Source organism: Callithrix jacchus, chromosome 1, assembly GCF_049354715.1.
Source record: "Callithrix jacchus isolate 240 chromosome 1, calJac240_pri, whole genome shotgun sequence".
Classification (NCBI taxonomy): Eukaryota; Metazoa; Chordata; class Mammalia; order Primates; family Cebidae; genus Callithrix; species Callithrix jacchus.
Genome location: NC_133502.1, coordinates 91911639 through 91932557, shown reverse-complemented (window position 1 = coordinate 91932557; position 20919 = coordinate 91911639). Strand labels below are relative to the sequence as shown.

General features: G+C 37.1%; 1 protein-coding gene across 14 annotated transcripts in view; it reads right to left on the bottom strand.

The window, feature by feature from the left end:
- Positions 1-237: 237 nt before the first annotated feature.
- ALDH1A1 (aldehyde dehydrogenase 1 family member A1) overlaps positions 238-20919 on the bottom strand; it is a 179371-nt gene continuing 158689 nt past the window's right edge. For all 14 annotated transcript variants that reach the window (XM_078366499.1, XM_078366526.1, XM_078366535.1 and 11 more), the window contains 6 exons: positions 16570-16672; positions 14706-14890; positions 10547-10711; positions 8232-8389; positions 5845-5919; positions 238-831 (listed from right to left, as the gene is read on the bottom strand). In XM_078366499.1, coding sequence (XP_078222625.1) covers positions 759-831; positions 5845-5919; positions 8232-8389; positions 10547-10711; positions 14706-14890; positions 16570-16672 — 759 coding nt within the window. In that variant the 3' untranslated portion in view covers positions 238-758. The remainder of the gene's footprint in view (positions 832-5844; positions 5920-8231; positions 8390-10546; positions 10712-14705; positions 14891-16569; positions 16673-20919) is intronic.

The window sequence follows — 20919 nt, the reverse complement described above, 5'->3', positions numbered from 1 at the left end:
GGAACTCAATAATTGCTTACTGAAGGACTGAGGCCATCTATTTCAAATGAAATCTATTGATTTCAAGAATTCTTCTGGAAAATAAAACATGTTTCTTTACCCATTTGAGAATGGGTGGATTGGACTTTTACTTGTAAATGTACCTTTATGGTCAGTTTAATACTGTTTTTAAGTGACAAGAAGAAGAAATTACTGTCACCAAAACTCGTATTTAAAAAAATTCAAAAGTAACAAGAATCATGCAAGGTTGTTTTTATTAAGCTTTATATTCAGTTTACAGCTACATATTACAGGGATTATTTCATTTGACAAGCAGACATGACATCCTAGGAAACATTTCGAAACCCTCCAAGGACTTCATAACTACTGGGAACAGAGCAATTTACTCTGCAGTTAATATGTATGTTAAGTACTTCAAAGAGTCACCAAGGGAAAGAAGCTAAATGCAACTGTTCCCTTTCTACAAAATGATTATCCTGGAAAAGTAGCTACAAAGAAAATCACATAACTATGACAAAGCTAGAGAGATTATACAACCAAATTTGTGGTAGGATGTGGGGGTCACATTTCATAAAGCAAATAATTCTTTCAAAACAAGCTACAAATCAAGTTTCTGATGGGTAGTATTAATACTAATATGATTTAGCTTTTGTTTAAGAAATCAAGAAAAGAAAAAATTTATCTCTAAAATCTACTATATTAGTGACTATAGGAGACGCTTAGCCATTGAAGAGTTTCTCTCCACTCTTGTATTTTCTTTATGAGTTCTTCTGAGAGATTTTCACTGTGACTGTTTTGACCTCTGTGTATTCATGTAAACCGTACTCTCCCCTAGAGAGAAGGAAAAAAATACCCACAAACACCATTTAGCACAGCAGTGTAAATATATTGTAGTTCATGTTTGGTACAAGTTTTATCTTGTTTTACTGGCCAGGGACAATGGAAAATATTTCCTGTGTACAGAGCATTTCCTATAGTAGCTAGGGAATCATAAGATTTCTGGTCTTACACAGATTCCAGTATGGAGAAAATTTTCTTTAAAACTTTCATTTTAAATAATCAGGTACTGTCAGTTGACTTTTTCACAGAAATGTCGACTTTTAACATTATTCTACTTGATTTTAAAAACTCTAACTGCAGATGCAACAGGATCATCTTGGGAAAATGAAAACAAAAAGCTCTAAAACTACTCAAAATGCTAATCAACCTAACAGGAATTTTGTCATTTATAGTTTAGATTGAAATAAGATGTACATAGGACAAGAGGAGAAGTAGTACTGTATGATCACTCCAAGCTGTAAATCTAGTTTACAGTTTTACTCTAGTACTAGAGTAGAGCTTGTATTTACCATGTGCGATTGTCATAGAAGTGGTAAGGAGATAGAAATTGATCATGGTTTCATTTTTTGTGTAAGGTGCCCTAATATGGCCTGAAACAAAATATTTTGCAGCTGTGGTTTTAGCAAAATCTTTTGATTCCTGGCAAAACAAAAACCTGACCTTTGTGTTTTAAAGTATTTTTTTAAGAATTGTTTTCTTTTTAGGAGGAGGAAGAGGATGGATTGGTCTAAATTCAGGCTCTTGGGCTTTTTGCAGTTGTTGGTTTTTCTTTTTTATACAACCTCCTCTATCCCCTACCATTTGCTTGTGTAACTCTTATGTTCAACCCAAATGATCAGGAATTAAGCCAAGTCAATCAGTTTAGACTCTGGGACCTTGTTATCAGGTTTATGGGGACCTCCCACCAATTTTAGAAACTGACTGTGATTTACCCCTTGTTGAAGAGATGACTAAAAAGATTGGGCTCAGTTATTCTCTATATTGTTTTGATGAGAGGCTCAAATTACATGTATATAAGAGTAGACTTAAAATTATAACACTCATGCACATGTAGGCTTACTGAAGAATAAGATCTTGATCCCTTTTTACCCTTCCCTTCTTGTGATGTAGACAGGTATGCAGAAGACATCATTTTCTGCTGGGTAACCTAATACTCTTACACTGATTATTTTCTTGGGCAATTAAGCTTTTGAAAATACCTTTTAAAAGCTTCAGTGAGCATGTTCCCTAACGTAATTAAAGGGCTTAGCCTCAGTTGTCTGCAATCCATTAAAAGATAATATTTTAATAAGTATTTTATCTCAGAGTTAGATCAGTCAACTTTCACCAACAGGCTTTCCATTGTACTTTGGGTCACTTAGGCACTTGAAACTCTCAGGAGAGTGATTAAGCATGATTATTGTCATATTCAGGCTGAAATATGTCCTGCTCTTTAGGATTCCTATGCCTATACTATATCTAAGACATAAGCCCCAAACATCTGTTTGCATCTCTTCATCTTACCAAGTTTGTGAGTTACTGTTTGTGTACTTCTTTTTTTTTTTTTTTTTTTTTTTTGAGACGGAGTTTCGCTCTTGTTACCCAGGCTGGAGTACAATGGCGCGATCTTGGCTCAAAGCGACCTCCGCCTCCTGGGTTCAGGCAATTCTCCTGCCTCAGCCTCCTGAGTAGCTGGGATTACAGGCACGCACCACCATACCCAGCTAATTTTTGTATTTTTAGTAGAGACGGGGTTTTGCCGTCTCGATCTCTTGACCTTGTGATCCACCTGCCTCTGCCTCCCAAAGTGCTGGAATTACAGGCGTGAGCCACCATGCCCGGCCTTGTTTGTGTACTTCTAAAATCTTCAATGTACAAATCACCTGGGACCTTATTCAAATACTGATTTTGATTTAGTAGGTCTTAAGTGAACCGTGAGTTGGCATTGCTAATAAACTTGCAAATGATACCAACCTATACTTCTTGTCGAGGGTCCACACTGTACTTAAAAAGAAGGGCACTAGTAATGTACATTACATCTGATTTCCTTTCTGTATCCAAGATAGAGACTGGCACTAATTAAGTAGGCACAGAAGAATTATTTGGTGAACAGAGCTGGTAAATGTCATCAAGAAAAAAAAGTTCATTTGTGTTCTCACTATATGACTTTGTTTTTACTTCCTTGCTCCCCTTTTCTATAGGGCGGGGGAAAAATATTGTATGAGGTGCTGAGAGTCAATTAAGTTTAAACTGGCATACCAGCAAAGTCTTAAAGGACCTATGTTAGCCTAAGTGAACTAAGTACAATTACACAAAGGGAGAAATTTCTGCCTTTTAACTGATTCCAGGGCCAACACTATGATCAGAGATGCAAAATCAAGGTTTGCATACTCTGTATCATCACAAAACACATTGAGGTCCGCATAATACCTTTTTTGGCTCTTTGAGGACTCTGTTCTCAACTGATCAATTCTGTCTTTCTGTGTTGAGGAAAAATTGTAATTTAACTCTTGAGAGTCATTTGAGGTTATCACCTGAGTATATATTTCAGGTTATTGCCTGAATTCTCTGGAACATCTTGCAGCCAATGACTTGTTTATTAAGTTCCCCAAATTTGGCTTCAGGTAGACTGTTAATAACCGTAGCATTCTTAAGTTCAATTTAGAAGTAAGGAAAACAATACACACATACACCATAACGTTGTCCTTTGTATTTAAAATAAATTATATGCACGTTCTAGGTTTTTAGATAACTACTGATGGTTGATTCCTGTTTTCAGTCCTCTTAATTGATTTCTTTATGCCTTCACCTTAAAGTCTGACCAAATTATGTTCAACAAAGTTGGCATGTTTGGTCTACTTTAGTTTTGCATTCCTTTTGATTATTTTATCTTTAATGTTCTCAATGAAATGTGTTGTTAGATAACCAGGCCAGCAATGAACCAACTGCCTTTCAGAGTAATCTAACCTTTGTTTTGACTCTTTGTACAAAGTAGTTAGCTTTGCCAAGAGATTGTCCAGAAAGAGAAGAAACTAGCGAAGGAAGAAATCATTTGTTGAATTTACACTTTGTGACAGTTATGTGCCTAGGGATTTAACATTCAGTATGTCATTTAACTCTCACAAGAACTCTCATTCCATCTTCAGTGGAATATGAACATCTCCATGAACTATGAGAAAACAGAGGCTAGGAAGTTAGATAGCTTGATCTGGGGTGCATGGCAAACAAGTGGCAGAGGCAGGAATCAAACAAATTCAGTTGGCCAGACTCCAGTTGTTTTCTCAGCTATGCCATGCAGTTTGATGGGCTAATCTTTTGTTCTATCTCAACAATGTTCTAAACATATCCATGGCTACTCCACTAATAAAATCTAAGTCAGTTTTCTTAAATGCAGGACTTCTTAATCTGTATGACATGTAACTCTGAAGTCTTATTTTTCACCCCCATAAAACCACACCAATCAACTGAATTCACTAGCCCCTCAACATACCGCATGTAATGTTCCATTCAAGGAAGACCTCTTCTCCACTAATTGACATCTCACACTTGCTTTCTGCCCTACATGAAGTTTCTTTTCTTCTGTTAGGAGAAGTTTTCTTCTCCATCAACTGCGATTAAGTTTTTAACCAATGGATTTCCACTGGGGTCAGAATCATAAAATCAAATCTTAAGCATGGAATAGAGCTTAAAAGATGTATTTGCTTCTTCCACTCTTATATGCATGCACAATCCTTGACCTTGTCTGACAGATGAAAATATTGATGGTTAGAGAGATGCCATCCTGACTCTTATACTCTGGTACTGTCTAGATTTTCTTCATTACTTTGCTCTGCATGTTAATTGCTTCTCTACCTCCATGGGATATAGAGTCCCAATGTACTGCTACTTATTTCATAGTGTAGGTGGGTAATTTTGCATGTCTTTGTACATATTCCTCCTGCCACCACAGTTATGTAGAGGATGGAACATAGTGTCATGTCTCTGGGGTTCCTAGGACCTTACACAAAGCAAGTGCTTACTGAATGCATATTAAGAAAGTAGACCGTTCATTTTATAATTCTCCCATTCCACTGACTCCCAAAAGATATTTGTTTCCTTGTAATTTTGCTGATTCATTAGAATACAGTACACAACTATTTGATGCATTCAGAAATTGAGAAAGACTCATTTTCACTTGCTAATTATAAAATGAGAAGTTTACTATCTTTCTTTGATACTATAAGGTTTGTATGATTTTTTTCTTCATAAATGTTTACATTTATTAATATATGTAAAAAAGTTTTAAGAAATAAAATGACCAAAATTGTTTAAATGAAATCAACTAAGCATATTGCCACTACTTTCTGTGTTTACATATATATGTACACACTTAAAAAGTTTATATATCCGGTTTCAAAAGCTATTGAAATTTCATAAATGCATTTATATATAAATATTCCTAATCTGGTCACTACTATAAAACATGTTTTCCTCAGTCAAATTTCCTTTTAGATTTAAATTTTAATACTAAAAATAACTCATTATGGCAAGTAAAAATTTTAAAGTCTACATCAATAATATCTCAACAAATGGGAATCATTCCTCTTACCCTGAAATCTCCTTTACATAAGTCACCTAATTTGCTTATTTAAAAGGTTTATTCAAATAACTGGAGTGTTTATATTTGCACCTTTCTTATAATCACCAATTCATAGTTTCTACCTGTTTCCTGGAAATGTTTCCCAAATGGATTATTACATTCATATAATTAGCAAGCAATTCTAAAAGCAAGCAGTATTGCAATCACCAGTGTAAACTGCTTAATGTAGTCCCTAAGATATAGTGGGAACTTAGTGAATTATGCGTCCCTTCTGCAATCACCTTTTCCTCTTATGGAGTACATCCAACATTTAATAAGCTAGCTGGTGCTATGAATCTTCAGGAAATAACAAAGGTAGGTTTTATTTAAACCATAAGTTAATTCCCTGGGAATAAAAATCATTTTCATTAAAATAAATATTTATCTGAATAGAACATTAATCTTACAGTTCTCGTCCATTTCCAGACATCTTGAATCCACCAAAGGGGGACTGGGCAGATATTACGCCATAGCAATTCACCCTGAAAAGAAAGAAAAGAAGTGCATTATGGACAATACTTAGCATGTGAAAAAAAAGCAAAATTCCTTTTTGGCAATTTTAGAACTTTAGAAAGCTCCTTACAAACACCATTAATTTTAATATAACATACTCATTGTGATAAAAAAAGCAGCATTATAAATTAGAATGCAGACATATATGGCTACACACTACCTAGAAACAAATAGAACAGTACAATTACATATGTGGATAGCCATTTGGTAGTACATTGAGTCCCTGAGAAGTGGTAGTTTGAATCTATTAAAGATAGAATAGTCACTGTGCTGTAGGAGGAAGGATATGGTTTGCTAGAGGCTAGAATTTGTGGGATGGGTGTTCATTACTGCCTATATAGGGATCAGCTTATAATTCTCTTCATGTTTCTGTACTTAGCAGGCTAGAATCAATTTTCTTTTGCAATTGTAATATTTATCATATTACTCATTTAATTTTTTCCCATTAATTCCTTAATTAAATTGCCTAAACAGAGGCCTTGGCAGGAGTTGGTTTTAATTATTATTTATTCCCTGTCATATTTAATAAAATGTTTAAAGATGCTTATATAAACAAATATAATTACATGAATGGGAGTAATTAGAATTGTATAAAAAATTACAATAGAAGATCAAGATGAGGAAAATTGGAATGCAGTTCAGCTTTAAATTTCCTAGTGGCCAAAGTTAGCAAAATCTAATTACGTACATGATTCTCATTATACACAAGAGAAAAAAATTGTTTGTTTTTTTTTTTTTTTTTTTTTTTTGAGACAGAGTCTCACTCTGTCACCCAGGCTGGAGTGCAGTGGCACGATCTCAGCTCACTGCAACCTCTGCCTTCCGGGTTCAGGTGATTCTCCTACCTCAGCCTCCTGAGTAGGTGGGATTACAGGCGTGTGCCTGCCCCAAATCAGTTTGCACAATTTTAAAGCCCCCGAGATGATTCTAATGAACAGCCAGAGTGGAGAACCACTGCTTTAGAATATTGTATAGGTCCAGGCTGGCATGGTGGCTTACGCCTGTAATCCCAGCACTTTGGGATGCCGAGGCAGGCAGATCATTTGAGGTCAGGAGTTCAAGACCAGCCTGACTAACATGGTGAAACCCCATCTCTACTGAAACAAACAAACAAACAAAAAAGATTAGCTGAGCTTGGTGGTGCATGTCCTGTAGTCCCAGCTACTTGGGAGGCTGAGGCAGGATAATCACTTGAACCCAGGAGGTAGAGGTGATCCAAGATCGCACCATTGTAATACAGCCTGGGTGACAGAGTGAGACACCCATCTCAAAACAAACAACCCAAAAAAGGATACTCTATAGGACTGATCTAGATGTGGCTTAGTGTTGGGAAGGAAAATAATCTTGGGCAGTCGCCAGAACTGAGGGGCCAAAATAAGACTAATGGGACCAGAGTGAACCAAGATATAGTCTAGAGATGATGGTTGTGTATAGAATCTAACAGTTTGAGAGACACAGACTTCATGTTTATATCCTCTCAAAGTATAAAAATAAGAGATGTAAACTAGGTCAAAAATGAGAGCAAGAGGGGATCTTCAAAACTCAATTTTTTTAAAGTAACTTCAATGATCTCTAATAATCCTAGAGTAAGAAGGCTGAAATAATAATTAAATATTTGCATATACAAGGGTACCAAGTAAATGTTGTTTATTGATTAAACAGAACTTATTCTTTTACCTACCTGTATACAGCATAATACCAAGTGCCCAGAAATTACTTAGCAATTCTTATATTGTATTAACCAAGCATCAATCAATATTTTTGGTAAGCAATTTCAAGAGTCTAAATAAAGTTAAAGAAAATATCCTTCCAAAGTTCTTCCAATGTAGTAGCTTTTTTTGTTTGTCTTTTATTTTTAAGGCAGAGTTTCACTCTTGTTGCCCAGGATAAAGTACAATGGTGTGATCTAGGCTCACTGTAACCTCTGCCTCCTGGGCTCAAGTGACTCTTCTGCATCAGCCTCCCCATTAACAGGAATTACAGGCGTCTGCCACCACACCCAGCTACTTTTTGTATTTTAAGTAGGGATGGGGTTTCACTATGTTGGCCAGGCTGGTCTTGAACTCTGGACCTCAGGTGATCTACCCACCTCAGCCTCCCAAAGTGCTGGAATTACAGGTGTGAGCCCCCACACCTGGTCTTTTGTTTGTTTCTCAAGGCAGCAACTGCTTTTCTAACAGGCTTGGTAATTCCAAATGAAAAATCCAAGTCCAAAAAGGTTCAAGGTAATCAGTTAATGTCATTATTACTGAAGAGGCTGTATTACTTAGATTGGACTTACCACACTGTTCCTGCCTGCAGAGCAGAGGAGATTGTTATGGCTTTATCAATGTCTTTGGTAAAGATTCCAGCTGATAAGCCATAGAAAGTATTGTTTGCTCTTTTGATCACATCATCTAAAGATTTAAACTTCATGATTTGCTGCACTGGTCCAAATATCTATACCACAAGAAATAAATAAGTAAAAATAATAGGTTAAAACAAAATATTTTAAATGATATTGTAGATTTTTTTCCCTATATACTATCCTAAATTGATTAAGATTTTGCTTCTCATCTCAAATCTTTATGTGAGAATTCAAATAGGTAACTGCAGAAATGGAAGGTAAAAACATGGTCAAGTGTTAAATTCCCTTTGGAAGAAGATAGGGTACAAATAATTAAGGCAATATCAATTTTCTAGATGTTGGAATTAAACTTTTGAGAACTTTTGATTGTGCAACAAATCATTAACTTCAGAATTTCTTTTTCAGTTGGGAATATTTATCATTTACTCTCTAGTTTTTCTTATCTTCCAGGTCATTAAATATAATGATAAGCCCCAGAAAGCAAACTACTGGATAAATGAATAGGCAATGATAATCTACTGGATAAACACATAGGCAATGGTTGATATAATAATAATGTTTTAAATACTTGCATGCCATTGGTAAAATATTAACTATTCTACTGTACTTAGATCTTTCCATAATTAGCCAAGTTAGATAAGACATCATGACCTTTTATTCTACTCTGTAGCAAAATCTTAGGCAACTTAAATATATCAAACAGAATCATTCATTACTGCAAGCGCTTATACGTTCTAAGCCATCCTATTTTAATTCAAGTATGAGTTCATTGGTAATGGCTATAATTGCAGGACAGAAAACAAAAATCACAATTTGCTTATTCTATCCTAAACTACTCTTCTGCTTTCACTAACTCTCTGGTTCCTGCAGCCAGAACTAAATTCACCCTGTATCTCAGCCTCAGGTAGAAGAAAAACAGTGAGATTTTCTCTTTAAAATTAAACTTGTATATTTCAATAAAATGTTTATTAAGATCAAATAAAGACTCCTCTGAAATTACCAGAATTTTCTGGGAAATGTGAATGAAGGGAGACAAAAATCAGAAATGACAAATGGTTTTCTGGTGTTCACCACTGATTTAAATGTTAGAAGGGAGGGGCTACTGTTCGATAGAGGTTGAGTACAAATATTAATATTATAAATCTAATCATATTTGAACTTGGGACTCAGATACACAGCAGCTACTCTAATAAATGGGTTCATATTTTACACAGTTTTAACTGAACCCAGCACATAGCTCCAGGCTCCTACTTTGAAGTAGCAAGCTAGCTGTTCTTCTATATATTAATATATTATAGGAACACAATAAATTTTTTTAATTGAAATTTTTTTCCACCTCCTATGTGGTATTCATCAAAATATGCAAAAATGACAGCTCAATTTTTTTTTCTAATTTACTGTAAATACTTGGCGAGCATATTTATAATGTAGACATACATTATATATACACACACATATACGCTCACCAAAAATTTAACTACAATACACAAAATTAGAATGTCAAACAGCTGAAATAAATAGGACCAAGCGCACATAGCAGGTGGAAGTGATGGAGGGGATGAATGCTGTTTTCCAATACGTGGATGGCTGTTATGTAGAAAAAGGCCTAGGGCAAACATGGAATCAGAAGGTAGAACCTACATATTTACCTCTTGTGGTGAGAACAGTTAAAATGGACTCTCTCAGCAATATTCAAATATACAATACATTGTTATTAACTACAGTCAGGATATTTACAATAGATCTCTTGAACTTATTCCTCCTAATTTAAATTTTGAATCCTTTGACCAACATTTCCTAACCCTCATCCTCAACTGCTCCAAGCCTCTGGTAACCACCATTCCAATCTCTGCTTCTGTGATTCTAGTCTTTGAGGTCCCACATCTAAGTGAGATCATGCAGTATTTGTCTTTTTGTGCCTGTCATATTTCATGGAGCATAACATTTTTCAGGTTGTTGCTGCAAATGACAGGATTCTCTTCCATTCCTTTAAAGCTGTGATGGCAGCAACTAAGAATTATTAAGCATCAGATCATGTGGCTGGACATTTGTGGCTGGCCCCATGAATCCCTGAATATTTTTTAGTCTCTATCACAAATAACTTAAAAATCTATCAATAACAGAAATAAACAGTAACGTTTACAGAGAAGCATGTTGGAAAAAGCTGGGAATTTTAAAGGGACACTTGTATTCGCACATACAGACAAACCATGGCAACAGAAAGAATAGAACAGAATGAAACCATTTACCTCCTCTTTGGCAATGCGCATCTCATCCTTAACATTAGAGAACACCGTGGGCTGGACAAAGTAGCCTTTATTCCCCCACGGGCCTCCTCCACATTCCAGTTTGGCCCCTTCTTTCTTCCCACTCTCAATGAGGTCAAGTATTTTATCATATTGTTCCTTGTCAATCTATTTGAAAAATATCACGTGAAAAGAAAAAAAGTAGTCACTTGTAAAGATAACACAGTGCAGGGCCTGTTAACAAGGGCTTCAAAATGCTAAAATATTGCAATTAAACCAAATATTGAATCAAAATAGCTAACAGGGGCTCAGACTCATTCTTTGGATATGTTTGTTTTCCTAACTTTTTAGGAAAAAAGTCCCTTGAAGATAGATATTTGTATTTAAATATTTGTTTTATAGTTATATAGGAAAAGCATTCAGCACTGCAAACACATAAAAACCTTTTACATAATTGTCATTTATTCACTCTGGAAGAAATGCCTGTTAATCTAAATATATTTACCTGGAAACTATTGTTCTGGCTGAAATGAAAGGAGGGAAAGGAGAAAAAAAGAACTTTGGTACTGGGTTTAATTAGATCTGTTGGGAAGCAGATGCTTTAAGACTTTTCTTAGAAGACTCCTGAGCCTCTGTTTGATCTCCCCATTTCTGAACCACCCCTCTGACCAGTCCAATGTCCTGGGACCATAGTCTGGGCATCCTTCCCAGTTCCAGTCCCCTTGGGGTAGTTAGTAGGTTTGCTTCCAATTTCTGGCCTGTCCTGAATGTCACCATCCTGCTTCACTAAATGAGCCACATCTAATTATATGCCAAGTATTGCAGAACTTAAATGGTCTTTATTTAAACACTATTTTTATAAGAAAAATAAATGAGTTCAGAGTTCTAGTTGTGAACCCCAAAAACACAAACCTCTCCTTCAAGCACTGAAATGGGGGGTAATTTTTGTCTAATTTCTGTTTTGTGACATTAAATGACTGGGTGACTCTTGGATTCCAAGTCATTGGTGAGGGCTGCCTGTTTCAGGTGTAGCAGGGGTTAAGGATTATAGGAAAAACAGGAGATCTAAAAGCTAAGATGGGTCGGAGGGTGGAAGCTCTTGGAGGTTTAATTTCTCACTACATGAAAAGTTTTGCGTTTCACTTTCTCTTACTCTTCTCTGACTCTGCAAATCTTCTCTATCTTCCAAAGCCAAGAAAAAGCTTCCATAAAGTTATTTCTAACTGGATACAGCCCACCCCTCATATCTAACTAGACTAAGCACTATTTGAAACTAGAAAGTATTTCCTAAAATTTGGTACAATATTTCGTACAATGTTGCTCAATGGCCTTTAGTGTAATATTTAATGTATTATCCCACAAGAAAAACATTCCTTCATTTCCAGCAGATTAAGGAAATCATAGCATTAAGAAGAAATATTTAAATTACTACATAGGTTGAATTGAGCAGACTAAGGGGTGGGGTTAGATAAATTCTTCCTGGGTAAGTATTCTAGTTTCTCAATAAACAGTCAAGAGTCCATGTACCTCCACATAAAGCTTTCTGTCTTATTGGAACATACTGACTATGCCCTCAACATCATGATATTTGGTTTTTATTTAAAGATATATTTCCCAAGTCATCATGTTTCCCTATCTATGACCACAGTGAATACCCAATGCCAATCCAGTCTCTGCATACATACTGGAGAAAAGGGCTGAAAAGACTTATTTGTTGGAAAACTTAGATGGTCACTAAGCAGCTATGGCATCACTTGGTAGCCAAATGTTCCTCTCTGGCCCTACTTCAGTTCTGCTGAATCCCCAGGCACAGGAAAGATTGAGGAACACTGTGGGGGAGCTTGGGACTACCAACCAAAAATTAAGCTCTACTTAGTGACTGGTCAGTTTGGTCTGGCTAATTTTTATTCACTGCAAATATAGTCCTTCTTCAGAAACCATCTGATTGACCATATATAAACTTGACCTTCTTTCTGGACACCTGGGACTGTTCAATAATGCTAGGATGTAGCTGGGGCTCTTTCATATGATGAACCATTGGCCTGTGGGCTTGTCTATGAAATATAATAGGTAGGTCATGGTATTGCGACAGACTCAAAGGAGACATTTTAATGTGTTTGACAGGGTCAATTCTTTGATTCCTTAGGCTTAATGTGTTAAAGAAGATGAATTGGGAAAAAGCACTTAAATGTTCTCAAATTATTCTGTATTATACTTGTGAGATAATACATTAAATCTTACACTAAACCATATATCAACAAAAGCAATGAGTAGATACAGAAGTCATTGATCTGTATGATAATTATCACCATAGGTATAAATGGAAGCATGTAATTTTACTAGACATTTGAGCATGTGGACCAAGCACTTTGATGGATGCATTTTACAGATTATCCAATTGCACTGCAGAATTATTCTTCAAAATTGAGATTCCTATGCCCATTTTTCACATAAGACAATACTTTCGGGGAGGATAGATTTTTAAATCCAGCCTGTAACTCAAAAGTCCATCTTTCTATACAGTGAGGTCTTCCAGCTCAATTTTTGAATCTTTGGTTGAATCGTGAAGTTGTCCTAGTGGAGGAAATTACTGCCCAACAATTAGGTATTAGGTATCTTAAGTATTCTCTTTTTCTTCAGGTTTATCTATCATTCATCTATCAATCCATCAATAAAATAAGTGCTTTACTTTTAGTTAGATAAGTAGATATTTAGAGAGAGAAATAATCACAACAAAAAACTTAGAATTCCATCCTTTTTGAAATGGGAGACCAAGTCAAAATTGATTTGAATATATCTCTTGGCATCCATATACCAAATATGAAAAAAAGGCAACTACTCATTAAGCTCAAAGACAAATGCAAAACATAATGGGATTAAGATAAAACAAAGTATTACTTCACTAGCCAGTTATTTTAGGGATTTTAGATTTCGATATGTGGCACTGCCCAAGTCCTACTATCTACTTGGATGTCTTCAGATGAACAGGAAAATCCAAGACTGTTCAACTTACTTAGACTGTAAACTCCATGGGGTTTGGCATCAAGTCCTCCTTGTTCCTTTTGGCACTGCCAGGTACCCATCTCAAGTTTTAGCTGATAGCAGCGTTCACTAACTTTTAGTTATTTGAATTTACTTTTGGCTTAGCGAATGAGTCAAGAATAGTACTAGGTTTCAAATCAATAGCACATAACAGCATATAACCTTTAGTGTGAAAGAACAGAGGCTCTACGTTTAACTGTAGACTCCAGAGCAGGATTTCTTGGCAGTAGCCCTGTTGGCATTTTGGGCCAGATAATTCTTTGTCATGGGGCTGTCCTGTACTTTGCAGGACATTTAGCAGCATCTCTGGCCTCTACTCACTAGATGCCTGTAAAGCCACCCATTCTCACCAAAGTCATTACAACTTAAAATGTCCTTAGATGTTGCCAAGTGTCCCCTGGGTGAGGGGGGCAAAATTGACCCTAGATGAGAATCACTGCTCTAGAACAAGACCCCAAAGGGCAGGAAGAAATTCACAACCAAAGATCCAGAAGCTTAAACAATGAACAGAGAACTATGCAAGGAAGAGGGAAAGATGATCTTTGGATAAGAGAGAGCAATAACTATTGATTTATTGATAATAAAGTCTACAAAGAAAACTGAGTGCCCTAGGGAAATAACTGGGCTTTAACACTGAAATAAAAGTTTACCACAAAGGAAACTCAGGACCTTTTAGGACACTCATGCAGCCATTAGGGGGTCAGAGTAACTGATGACTTGCAGAGGATTTAGGGGTGAGCTGTTTATAACTGTGGGATTGCAGCTGAGATAAAGAATTGGGGAAGAAATGACAGGATGGTAGAAGAACTTCAAAGTGAACAGAGAACTGTAATAGGAATCAAGAGGTGTGCAGAGTGAGGAAAGCAAGAACATTTGTTATTTTTCCTCATGTCTTTAACTCCCAGCATGGTTGTTAAACTGTTTCTAGGCATGAAAACTGGGCAATACAAAAACAGGATAGTTTCATTATCATCGGGAGTGAGATTGTTTTTCATCACCAAACTGGCACAGCGATGTACCTAGGAAGATGTGCAGATAGGAAGTAATCTTAATAAAATCTAGGCCCAAAGAGGATACTTTATTCCTGTCACCTGAAAATGCTCTCCTATTTTATACTTACCTGAGGGCCTTGAGTCACTCCTGGGGTCAGAGGATTTCCAAGAACATATTTCTTAGCCCGCTCAACACTCCTTCGAACAAACTCATCATAAATGGATTCTTCCACAAAAAGCCTGGATGCAGCTATACAACACTGGCCCTGGTGGTAAAATAGCCCATGGTGTGCAAATTCAACAGCATTGTCCACTGCAAAGAAGACATCCACAATAAAGAATTTTCTAAGAATTCTTTTTCTAAAACATTTCTAAAAATATTTTCTAAAAATAATATATTTTATATGTTTCTCAGCGGCAACATGGCAAATTATAAGTTGTATAGTCAGACATAGGTGGGCTCAATATAGTTCACCTCTGACCAGTCAGGTGGCAATTAATCATTCTGATACTCCATTTATGGAAAAAATAGCAACATACAGAATCTGAAAAAACAGTGGTTACTATTAACAGCTTTAATATGGACATCACCAAGAATGTAGATTTGATCATGAGATCAAATCTCATTGCAAATGATTCATGTAAATATCTCCAATTATATAATTAGATGACTGTGATTATTTCTTTCAGGCTGCAGGTTTTAAACAGATAATAAAAAGAGAAAACTGACATGTCTATTGAATTAAATAATTTCAAAAGATTCTTAAATACTCTACACAATAGGAAATGTGATCTTTGTGTGTGTGGGGGGGGATCAAAATAAAACAAAATTAACTAAAAAACAACAAAAAACACTAATACTCAGAATCACTCACCCTATGATTTTATTCTAGCAAAGACATTTCCAAAATCTATCTAAAGTACATTATTTCATATTCTTGCAAAGACATTTTCAAAATCTAAAGTATATCATATTATTTCATATGCACCTATAAACTTATTTATTTTAGGTGATAAAAGGTGCATTAAAAGGAAGAAAAAGGTTGCTTCATTAGTATACACTAAACAAGAGTAAAATTTTATTTGCACTTCAATTTTCTAAATGCTAAAGATTCAATTCAATGTTATAGCAACTGGGTATTATTATTTATTTTGTGAACTAATTACATCTGCTTAAGTTGTAGCAGAAGCAGCTTATATACAGGCGTGGTAAAATTAGAAATTTGTCATTTTTATAGAATATTTCACAAGGTAGAGTGTTCTAAAATATTTTAATTAAGATCAAAACAGCAACATAGGCTTATTCCAGGAAACATTTGTATTTACAGCCTCAAACGGACGATGCAGTTGTGAAAGAAAGAGAAGAATGTTTGACCATCTATTTCTGTGAATTAACTTCTACTTAGAAAATAATTAGGAGATAATACTTGGTAGTATTATCAGAATGAACCTAAAATATTATATAGCAGAGTTACATCATATTTGTAAGGTTTAATATGCATAAGCTCAACTCTACTTGCTAGGAAAAAATGCTTAAATAGTAGGTATAATTTTCTTCTGGTCATTTCATTCAATAAGTATATGACCCAGAGTGAAGGGGGAGGGCAAATGTGAAACTGCCGTCTCCTCAGTTCTCAATCTAAGTCCCATTCTGGCATATCTCCATAGCTCAATGAGATGCTAACAATCACAGATATGAAATTTTAAATACACCATAGCCCTTAAATCCAAAATGTTTACATCACCTAGGGTTCAGCTGAGGAAATAGCAATCTACGCTAAACCAGGAGGAAATTGTGTCTACTACCTATGTGTTATTATTTAAGGATGATCTAAGAGATTTTCAAGAGTAATTCTGGTTTCTAATTCCTTACCCTTTGATGTTAGAAGCAAATGCTTTTGTGTCTGTGTGTGAAGTTCAAGTTCACTTTTGGCATTATCTGACACCAAAAATGAGGAAGGATGAAAAGTTAACAAAGGGGCTTCTACTCACAGTCAGCATCAGCCAACACAATGCAAGGGCTCTTTCCTCCTAGTTCCAGGGTCACCCTCTTCAGATTGCTTTTCCCGGCAGCTTCTTTGATAATCTTGCCAACCTGAAAGGGTACATTACAAAGGAGGAGGCTTAACTTGCTGTCATGAACCCAGGTTTAGTTAGCATTCTAAATTTGTGAGATGTTTGTGCCACAGTTAAATTTCATTTGGGAGAAACACCAAATGGCATGTTTTTTTTTTTTTTTTTTTTTTTTTTTTTTTGGGCGATGGAGTCTCATACTGTGGCACAGGCTGGAGTGCAGTGGTGCGATCTCAGCTCAATGTAACCTCTGCCTCCCAGGTTCAAGCAATTATCCTGCAAATGGTGTTTTTAAAGACTTGGCACCTTTAGATGTAAAAGCCTCCTTCATCCAAGTATACAGACATAAAAGAAATCAGAAAGATGCTGATTTTTCCTCATCAGCAAGGAAGCATAGTTATAGAACATGATAACTGATCTTGATGGCTACACAGAAGGCTATTTTTAATTTTAATCAGAATTTCATCTCTCTACAGATTGATCAGACATATCATGACCGAACTGCAACTTAGCTAGTTCATCTTTTAATCCCTCTTCTGATATCCAGATTACTCTATCCAGTCAAACTGACATATTCACTACCTCTCGAGTCTCATCCTTCTTCTCATTAGTTGTCCACCCCAACTTGTACTGCCTTCAAGTTCTGTTTTTCTTAGGGGTCTAGCTCATATCTTAGCCTCTTCTTAAATCCTTCTCTAATGATACTAGGTCAGATGCTAGAAGAAATAACAGGACTATTTCTTTTCCTAGTCTCCCAAAGAACCTCATGAAAGAGCCTTCAGAGTCTGATTCAAATTATATTATTTGTATAGGAATAAATTTCCAAAATAGATTGTTAACTCTGTTGTAGCAGTAACAATAACCTGTCACTGCATAACTCTCCGCATTAGTGTCTATGACAGAAGGCTCATTTAACTGCAGATTGATTGACAGTCTCTCTATCTCATTCTTTGTCTCTCTTCCCTACCAACACACACATCTTTGAACAGTGGAACTGGAAGAAAGAAATGGGATCCATGCAGCTACTTCAGCTGGCTGGAATCCTGTCGTCCTGGTTTCTTCTTTAATGCTAGTTCCCTCTTTTCAGAGAAAGACTTGGTTTTCAATTTTTTGTTTCCTTTGTGGATCACTTCCCATCAAGATTATTTTCTATAGTTGTTTCTTGTTTTCCTATCTCTAAAAACTTGGCTGGTTTTACAGTTATTTCTTTTTTTATTATTTGTATGGCAAATAATACAATCCACCAGCATGTTCTTTGCTTTTCTTTTTTAAAGGGTATTCACTATTTTGCTTCTTTTATTCTCTAAGAGGAACTAGCATGAAGAATGGTTAGAAGTATTAATGAGAAAGAAAGTCTACACTTTTCCTTAGCACAAGTTTAGATGGCAAATAAAAGGCTTGAGTTTTCCCAAAAGTCTAGCTAAAGTCAAAACAAGGAGACATTAATTTTTGTCTCATAATTTAATTCCCTTACTTGGAGAAAAGTAAACGTTTATCATTTTTCTCAAATGAATATACAATGAAGAAAAGATAAGAACTATTAAGACTATGGTAACAGTGTATTCCATGATACTGTGGCACTGACATGTGGAGCAGAAGTAACAAACACTCATGAAAATGGTCTAACTTATTTTGTCTTGCACAATGTGGATAGAGTTCTATTTTATATGAATCTCATGGGACATTTACATTCTTACCTTGCCAAAAGTCTTGTTAGAATGGGGGTCATTGCTACAGTGAACACAAAGGATACAGTCTATTGTTTGCCTCTTTCATGACATTTATCAAGTTCTTTAATATCTGCCAAGCAACAAATGTGAAGCTAAAAGAAAATCTAGAAAGAAGTTCCAGGGAGTACAGAACTAAGTTCCAGGAGTTGAAAGTAAGATGGGTTTTTCTGTGTGGCTCCTAACATCATGTTATTCACATTTAATTCTTTAACACTTATTTAGAATTTCTTACTGTGCTGGCTTCTGGAGGTAACAATGAATAAGACCGTCTTTGAGGAAAATCAGCAAGAGTGTGAGAAATATAAAACAAGGCAACAGGCATGTGCTGTTATTATTGTATGTGGTTGACAATGGGAATTCATATGGGGTGTTTCAAAATTTAGGCTGCTCTGCTCCTGGGACTGTAGAGGCAAGAAGAAAGCCAGAGAGGGAACATGTGGAAGCCAGTTTAGAGTAGGTTATGGCCAAGTATGAACTAAAAGCATGGGGGAATGAAATTATACATGGAATAATCAGGAAGAGATGGGGAAGAGTGGCAGAGATGGAGAAAAAGAAATACTGGGACAGGAAGCTTTTTTCTCACACTGTGTAAACTAGTGTGAGAAATTAAAAAGTATGGGAGGAAAGAGGAAATATAGACATGAGTGTAAGGCCAGTTGCCTCGCTGGGAGCTCAGACACGCCCATTCCTCTCCACGCCCACCTCTGCACTCCGACTAAACTCTGAACTCAGCACCAATGCCAACCTCTGCACTCCGCACTAGAATCTGCATTCGGCACTAAACTCTGCACTCAGCACCTAGCCAGCTGTTGGAAAACCTGCCAAAGTTTAAAAGAAGTCCCACCAAAACCTGCCCAATAGCACAGTCTGCTCACCAGAAATCCTGCCTATCTACCAATAGCAGCTCGCCCCATTCACGTCCTGTTTCTCCACAGCCAATCAGAACATCTTCCCTCCCTATAAAACCCCATGCCTGAGAAGAGTAGGGCATTATTTCCCTGGCCCCTTTCCCCGGGACCATGGAACCTCATCCAGGAGTTAAATAAATTGGCATTTAGTTTTATTGTGCTGGCCTCAGTTTCCTCATTTTAAACTCGGCAATAAACCTTACAAGACAATAACCCTTACAAGTGGTGCCAAAACCTGGGAAGAGTTGTAAGACCCCTCCTGGGGGAAACTGACTCCTCCACCCAAAGCTGGACCAGGGAACTGTTCCATCACAAGGTAAGACTTCTGTTAACCACAGCCTCTCCCACTGTCTGCCTTGTGGATTCCCTGCTTGTAACTGCAGCTGCGTCAGGGATTCCTTCTTATTTCTCACCATGGGCCTGGGGCCCTGGCCTCATCTTGAGGACCTGAATGTAGAGGAGATGTCCCTACACTCTTGTCTTCTCCCTGTGAGGGGTTTCTCAGGGTCAGAATTCTGAGGGAGATGTCCCCACCTTCCTGAGCCCTCTTGTATTCTCGTCTCATGGACTCCCTGTTCGTAATTGCGGCTGTGTCAGGGACTCCTTCTCATTTCTTGCTGTGGGCCTGGGGCCTCAGCCACCTCTCAAGGACCCGACTGTAGAGGAGACATCCCTACACTCTTGTGTTCTCCCCGTGAGAGGATTCCGAGGGTCAGGAATTTGAGGGAGATGTTCCCATCTTCCTAAACCCTCTCCTGTGTTCGGTAGTGCAGTCTGGGATGCCTTGCTAACATCTCCGCATCAACAGCCATGGTTTAGATATTCAGAAGCCCTGTTTACAGACCTGGGCCCTGCCTAACAGCAGGACCAAATCCCCAGCTTTCGGTACTAAAATATCTATCTCAAATTAGCCCTTTGGGCATATAAACAAACTCCCATTAATTAAGTAACTGTACTTTCAGGTTCTCTTCTTAATCCCAAGTGAGTAAGTGAGTGAGTGAGTTTATGTGTAGTCCCATGGCCTAACAGCTACGGTGCTTGTGTGGGCCTCAACCCGTGGTTCCACAGGGATGTCATAAGGCATAACGGTGATTCACCTCAGGACTAAAAGTTCTGAGGTGACCAGGCCTGGGGGTTCTATGGGTACACCTTAGCCAAGACATTCTGAAACATTCCTTCAGGGATGTGGCTGGGAAGGCATCAGACTGGTCTCCCATCTAGGGGGCACCCAGCCTTTGTCCGTCAATCCTTCCATGTGGCAGATAGCCCTAGCCCTGTCTCTTTTTATTTTCTTTCTTGTCATAATCATTGCAGCCTGTAAGTTCTCTCAGCCACCCCCTCCGGGAAAGGAGTACTTCTGCCCATGTTGGGTATAATACCTTTCCATATTCCTTTCTTACCCCTAACTACTCCACAAGAAAGTGAACCATGGGCAATCAGAAGTCCTGCCCAGACCCTAAATCGCCATTAGGATGCCTAGTCCAAAATCTACCCACACTGGGTCTTTCCATTAAAAAGAAAAGGCTGCTTTTCCTCTCTACCATGGCCTGGCCACAGTACTCTCTGGACAACCAGTCTAAGTGGCCTCCAGAGGGAACACTCGACTTTAATGTCCTGACAGACTTAGACAA